At 38.3% G+C, this 7827-nt stretch overlaps 1 protein-coding gene across 1 annotated transcript in view; it reads right to left on the reverse strand.

Moving 5' to 3' along the window:
- Positions 1–2720, reverse strand: part of LOC106530786 (copine-8) — a gene marked incomplete at both ends in the record, with an annotated part of 87740 nt that extends 85020 nt beyond the window's left edge. The window contains 1 exon segment of the mRNA XM_014026489.1: positions 2680–2720. Within this exon segment, the coding sequence (XP_013881943.1) occupies positions 2680–2720 (41 nt within the window).
- Positions 2721–7827: the final 5107 nt, after the last annotated feature.

Raw genomic sequence — 7827 nt, forward strand, 5'->3', positions numbered from 1 at the left:
TTAAGTAAATTTAAATGCTACAAATTCATGTAATATTTACTCATCATTATCTAGTAAAAGTTATTAAGAATATAGTTTAAGATTTGTGAATAAATCAGGTAAATTTTACTTAATTTGCTCAATTAAATCTTATAACATATTGTAACATATACTTGATCAAATGAAGTAAAATTTACCTGATTTATTCACAAATCTTTAACTATTAATAACTTTTACTAGATAACGATGAGTAAATATTACATGAATTTGTAGCATTTAAATTTCTTTAACAAATATTAGTGGAAATTGTTACGAGGACTTTTTTCAAGTAAATCTTACAAGTTCTTTATAACAGTGCACATGCATCAAGGACAATATTGTATCATGACACCTCACAGCTACAGAGAGAGGTGTAGCTCATGTTGTAGTTCAAGACTTCACCACCAGGTGGCAGTTTTGAAGAACTTTTATTGGATTCTTCTTCATGAACAACACAGACAAAGAGAAACTCACAGGTGTTATTAATGACTAGGCCTACCACTCTCACTTATGGTTACTTCTGCGGAACGGTTTAACACAAGTTAACAAATAATGAACACACAAATTAGAGTAACACAACAGACTAACTGCTGAAAGAACAATGTTAACCAATTCCCTAAAATGATTTAACAACAACAAACATGAATCCTACCCACAATCCTCCACTGCAGTCACATGACAAAGAGCCAAACACAGCAGAATGCTACAAAATGCATTCCCTGTTCCCTGACAACTAAATATCACCTACTTTATGCCATAAAACTATTGTACATCAACAAATGTATTCAAGCAAAAGAAACCAGACAACTTGTTTTATTTCGACCATGTCTTGTCCTCCCCTTGAAAAGTGAAGCAAGGGAATGAGGAGCAGCAGCCTTTGTGTGTGCATGCACCCTCAGTTTTAGCCCAGAACAGTAGAAGTTACTTAATATATTCTTGTTTATGTGCCGTCCAGAAAAAGTACTTAAATATTACTGGTAAAATAATATTAGCATTTACTTTTTTGTACATTAATATTGATATATAATATAATGTGTATTGCTTATTTAGTAAATTCTAGTAGTTTAGAGATTTTGATATTTTTTTGTAAAATTTAAAAGAATATTTAAATAAATGTTACTGCACCCAAAAGTTTGTTTTTTCAGTGCAGTCTGACCCAGAGCCAGAGGAGAATGAAGACGACGAACCAGCAGAACCGCAAAATCACGAAATTGGTAAGCTGGAAGCCACTGACTCTGTTTAGCAAATATTGTGACGTTATTGTCCAGAAAACAGAGGAGATAAAAAAAAAATGAGCTGGAAAATATGACTCAAACAGAATATTAGGATATCTTTGCAGCACCAGGAGAGACTAAACTAAACTTTTCTGCTCTCCTAGAGACTCCAAGAACACAAAAATTTATTTAAAGGCTAAAAAGTGGATTTTGCATGATTTGTCCTTTTTAACTGTAGATCTAAGCACATTTCACCAGTCCTCTCATCACTCCATCGGCTCACTGTGCAGTGCACCATAGATTGGATTTTAAAACTCTCCTTTTTGGCTCATTACTGTCTAAATGGACTCGGTCCTTTTTTCTGAATTGTTTCAACTTTATGCTCCTTTGTGGACCCTGTCATGTTACAATTTTTGGTCATCCTGAAACCAGACGGAAGCTCAGAGGAAGTCGGGCTTTTTCAGTCGTGGTTCTCAAACTCTGGAACAAAGCTGCTTTTAAACATTAGACAGGCTTCGTTTCTCATATTTTTAAATCTATTTTTAAAACACATTTGTTCTTGGTGCTATTTGAACATAGTGTAGGTTACATAATTGTTATACATCACTTTGATTTAACCAGTTGTTGACAACAATTCAACCTTTTATGACATGGTAAACATTTTAAAGCAGGGGTGTCAAACTCCAGTCCTCGAGGGCCGCTATCCTGCATGTTTTAGAGGTTTTCCAGCTCCAACACACCTGATTCAGTGATTGAATTAACTCTTCAAATTGGGCAGAAGCCTGTTAATCACCCAGCGATCAAAATCAGGTGTGTTGGAGCAAGAAAACCTCTAAAACATGCAGGATAGCGGCCCTCGAGGACAGGAGTTTGACACCCCTGTTTTAAAGCCTTATATGTGGTAGGCTTTAAACTCACAAATGATCAGATGTTTATAAGTTCGTGACACACAAAGACCTTCTCTTAAGTGAAATCTTAGTTTGCATGTTTAAACGAGAGCTTCAAGCCAATCGTTTATTGATGGACGGAGGAAACGTACCGCTGGGATGCAAACTGGACCCTTAAAAACCTCTGGACCATCTTTTAAACTGAACCCCTGCTGTCATCAAAGTGAATGTATTTATGTATGTAGTGTATGTGTTTGTTTGTATGCGTGTACATGTTTGTGTGAGTGTGTGTGTGTGTGTGTGTGTGTGTGGCTAATTTGTGTGTGAAGATGATCTGGTTTCCCTCACTCGCACTGGGAGTAGGGAACAGTGACAAATATGACCCCTGACATATGCAAATGTCTACTGATTCACATGGGCAATGCAGTGTGTGCGTGTGTGTGTGCGTGCGTGCGTGCGTGCGTGCGTGCGTGCGTGCGTGCGTGCGTGCGTGCGTGCGTGCGTGCGTGTGTGTGTGTGTGTGTGTGTTCGTGTGTGAGAAAGATAAGAGTTGAGCTTACTTGGATCGGACTTGGAGAACGTGTCTCTATCCAGCAGGTTTCTGAGAAACAAGAGAAAAAAAAGAAACACGAGGAGAAAAATTAATTACACAGCTCTGCTGCCACAACAACAAACAAAAAAATTTTACTGGAAGGTTATTACATCAATAAAACTCTCCTAATTAGCTTTCTTGCTGACCCCGACAACTTGTTTATCCTTAATCCTCTTCTGACTTCATTAACAAAAGCCATTTCTTTCAGTCATCCAGGCAGCAACATTAAACAGACTCCAACAAGAAGCTTAAAGTGGAGCTCATGTATATTTCATACATACAGCGACAACACCACAACTTAGGACCTATTTTTCTTTTCTTTTTTTTTGCACCCTTCCAGTGCCAGAAGCAACAGCAGAGGCTGCCATCAAATTTTCATGGCACTCCAGTTTTTTATTTATTTATTTATTTTTTGCAGCGGGAGGGATAAATGCACAGATGGGTCCCACTGGATCAAACAGATGCTCAACAATACTGAGAAGCTCCATAATTGAGCAGTTTGGAAGAATCTAATATGTACATTAAAGCGATAAGGCTGACAGACCTGACAGAAAGGAAACTGTGTGGAACTAAGTCTCAGGAAAGGGGGACCTGTCTGGTTATATAAAGAGTGAGTGTTTGCCACTCCTAAAGGCTAAAAAACTAAACCACACTTGATTGCAAACCTTGAGTTTTATACTGACCTAATGTTTAATTTTATAGCAGAAATAATGATGAAGAAATCCTGTAGTTCATATGGTAAAAAAAAAAAGTATTTCAACTATCTAGCTAATGTTTGACTGGCACGGCTGATCAGGTGAACATTACATTTGTAACAAAAACCAACAGCCGACTTTATAAACCCTGAACTTTACATACAGTTTGCTCAAAGTGTTGAACCTTTAGGATTAAGTGAAAGGGAATAAACGTGAGTTAATAGGATAAAGTAAATGAGTTACTTGCTCACTGAAGTTTTAATACTCTGAAAAGTGCTGAGACAAATTAAAGGTTTCTAAAAACACAAAAACATCCTTGTCACCAGAAGCAACCAGCAGCTCACTGCCAAACCACGCAGAGCAGAGACCACTTCATCTCCAAGCAGAAGGTGTAATCTTCCCTGCAGCAAACCAACTGAGGTTTCAGGAGACCCTCCACTCCAGAAGCACCGAACCTCAAACCTCGGGGCGATCCTTTCTCGCTGGTATCCATCTCGGGATAGAAAATTCATTTCCCAGTAAGACAACCCTACACCTGCCATGGTGGATTGATTGCTGGTACCTGAGTGTGTTTGACTGGAACTCCGGTTCTGTGCTGTGTTCATGTGTTTCTCTATACACCTCCTCCCTCACCAAATTCATTACAACTCACTTGTGTGCATCAAATTACATTAAATACGTATTTCTATCCAGATTTCCTTTTGAACACCAGTTTATTATCATTTTAGTCATATTTAGAAATAAATTACATCAGTAAATTAGTCATTCTCCTGAATTTGCAAGAGGTATTGCAATTAGGGGTGTCCCGATACCGTCCGATACCAGCATCAAGTACTCATACTCGTACTCGCAAAAGCCGGCCGATACTCTAAACCGATACCACTTTCGTCTCCTCCTGTGCTGCGCTGCAGCACAAAGGGTAAACAACAATCCATACTAGGCGGTGGCGCTAATGCACTGACAAGTTATTTCCGACCGCACCCCCGAATAACAGAAGAAGAAAGATGATGGTAGAAGAAGAAGTAACGTCAGCAGTTTGGAGATATTTTAAGATCGGCACGGAGGACACCTAACACGCAGACTGTCTGCTGTGCTCTGCTAAACTGTCGAGGGGAGGAGTGAAAGTTGGATGTTTTAACAGCAGCAATTTGATTCAACATTTGAGGACAAGACATGACAAAGAATTCAAAGAGTTTGCTGCTGCTAGCAGTAGCCTTCATAAACAGCACTATGCTGCAGTTGTTGCAGTAACTTCAATGCTGTTTTTTCTTTCTTGTAGAACAAACTAAGACATAAGCAGAATATGGAAGAAAATTTGTTGTAAAGGCATTTAATTTTTCCCTCTGGTTCTTCTGAGATTTTGTTTTAGTTGTTCCATTTAAGTTTGAACTGAAATTTACTGCACTTTATTACTATTAGTCATTTTTTAACAGTTTAAGACTGAAGCAGAGTAAACTTCTATAGATGTGATGCTAAAATTTACATTTTACATTTTAATTTAAATTTGGTAGTTGCATGTTGAGGAAAATGTATAAAAATAACTTATTTTGTTTTTTAATGTATGCAGCAGCATTTGTTTCGCAGTATTTGTTTTGTTAATACATTCAGAGGGAGTGTGGCCTTATAAAAAAGAGCCTGTTTGAAATAAAATAAATGGTTTCAAAAGTTATGGTGTGATATACTGTATATACTGTACCAACTTATCTACTTGTCAGAGTTTGCACTACCTTTTTATTGTCAAACATAATATTTACCCATCAATTTTTGCATGATAATTGCATTTCATWTTCATTCTGTTTAATATTCAACAAGTTGAACAGATAATCCACATGAACCCCGCTACTTGGTATCGGTATCGGTGAGTACCTAAACTGAAGAACTCGTACTTGTACTCAGTCTTGAAAAAACTGGTATCGGGACACCCCTAATTGCAATTTTCAGTCCTGTATATAAATATAACCTAGATGAGATTTCTCAGCATGCCGTGTCTTGAATGTGTTTTGTGATTAATTCAAACAATCAAAACTAACATTTTTTTAGTATAGTAAATCTTAAAATTCATATTTTCCCCTTTAAAAGAGGTAGTGTCCTAACAAGAGCAAAATGAATGTATGAATTATTAAACAGTTCACTGATAAATTTAAACTGCGAGCAGTGATGAAGGGCCTTCGCGCACCAGGGCGATCTGAACTATGCAGACAAGCCAACACATTCTCACTCCCTACTTGTCACATATTGATGCTTGGTCATGTTCCCTCTGTATCCGGTTTGGATGCATCAGGTACCCTACTCATGTAAATGGTAAATAAACTGTACTTGTATAGCACCTTTCTACCCAACCAGGATACTCAAAGCGCTTCACACTACAATCTGTACAGCACTCTACTGTGGGGGGGGCTGCCATGATGCAGTTTACTTGGCATCTGAAAATACATTTCCTCAAAGGTATTTTTAATCTGAAAAGAGCTTCACTGAGTGAGAACTAATGTTGAGAGCTCAGCAGACAGTTTAAGTTTCACTTTCAGTTTCACCCGAGAGCCTGCAGTAGTCATGGGCGGGTGTGTGGGGAGTGGGGTGGGGGGTGCTCCGCCATGAGGAAGTTTGGCTTAAAGACACGTCCCAGGAGTGTTTCTGGTCCCCACCTGTCGTTTTGCTCCTCAGCATGGCTTCCTAAAAACGCTGCAGGATTTCTCAAACATGCATGAATGAGTCAAAGTAAGGCTTTGGGCATGTTTTTATGAGAGTGTAACATTATAACATAATATAAAACTCTTAAAAGTTGATTTTACATGATATTGCCCCTTTAAGTTTAGGGGTCACGATTAGGGGGTTAAGATTACAGTTAGTTGTCACATTTTCTACACTTTTCAAACATATGACAACAGGCTCCTCCTCCTCGTTCTCATCTCGTCAATAACTGATTGCGAGGGGGGGATATCTGACATGTCAAAACCGCACGCAGAGGGAACGTGACCAAGTGCCAATCTGTGATGAGCTGGGAGTGGTAATGCATTGGACAAGCCGACCTGACTTGCCCACCCGTCTCTCCCCATCCTCTTTCACTGTGAGGGTGATTCAGCACCTGGTCGTGCCCTCTAAAGTCTGCACTGGCTCTGACAATATCAGAGGCAAATTGAAGCTTTTTGCCACGCTCATATCTGAGGTGTTGCACCTTCTCATATTTACATTAGTTCTAAGTAACTGCTAGGTTTTGTGATGCTTGGCCCACCATAACATAATGAAAATTGCCTCGCATTGAGAAAAAAAAAACAGGTCAAAAACTACATGGACTTCTGAAGCTTTGCAGCACTCAATCCCTAATTAATATTTACTATAACCTTTCTTTGATGGTTTTAAGCACAAAAGTGCCACAGTGACATGGTGGTTTATGCTTGTGATGGTGGAATGTGAGGGAACATGGTGACAGCAGTGACAGCACATTCATGACATGAGGCCTTTTTGCACCTGTGTGGTTTGGAATTGTCAACGTCAAGAAGCTAGGCTTGGTGTCATTCTGAATGATGTGATACTGTGATTGGTGTGGTGATCTGTGGTCCACTCTCAGTTCCTTTTTTAGATCATTGTGTTTTACTGTGTATCTTTTGGTATTTTTGTGTTTCAGTTCAGTTACTTGTGGTGTTCTCCTGATTAGTCTGCCTGTTCCCCAGCTCTGGTTATCAGTTCTCCCCAGTGTTTTCTCCCTGTGTAGTTCTGCTCCTGCCCCGCCCACTTTCACCTATGACTAGTTCTCTCTCCCCCCTCAGGTCGTTGCAATTTAGCTCATCAGTGTTCCCTTTATATTCTGCTCTCCTCCCATGTTTTTACTGGTGAATTACACTTTCAACAGCTATTCATGGGTTTTCCCTGTGTCCAGTCCATAGCATACGTGTGTTTTTAATGTCATCATTAATGTCAAATACTGAATACTGGGAGGAGTATTTTTTGTCACTTTTCCAAAGCTAAGATGCAGTTTAACCAGAGTGGTAAAATAACTAACTACAAATACTTCTTTACTGTACTTAAGTAGAGTTTTTGGGTATCTGTACGTTACTTGAGTAATTATTTTTCAGCCTACTTTTTACTTCTACTCCTTACATTTTCACACAATTATCTGTACTTTATACTCCTTCCATTTAAAAAAAGGCAAGAAGTAGAAAGTCGTTACTTTTATTTTCACTTGTTTTCATTCCAGCTTGTTTTTGTAAAAAATAAATACTATCCATATAAATTGTGCCTCCTAGATAGAGTGAATTTCTTGTATTTTTATTGTATATAAAATTACTTTGTTGATTTTTTTAAAGGAATGAATAAAGAAAAAAATTAATTGTGGTTGAATGAGAAGTATAAATATTTAAAACTCTGGTAGCGTATTAGTTTGTACACAAACCAATCATGTCACACTCCAGCAGGACATAATCATT

The sequence above is a fragment of the Austrofundulus limnaeus genome, unplaced genomic scaffold (assembly GCF_001266775.1).
Source record: "Austrofundulus limnaeus strain Quisiro unplaced genomic scaffold, Austrofundulus_limnaeus-1.0 Scaffold558, whole genome shotgun sequence".
Lineage (NCBI taxonomy): Eukaryota > Metazoa > Chordata > Actinopteri > Cyprinodontiformes > Rivulidae > Austrofundulus > Austrofundulus limnaeus.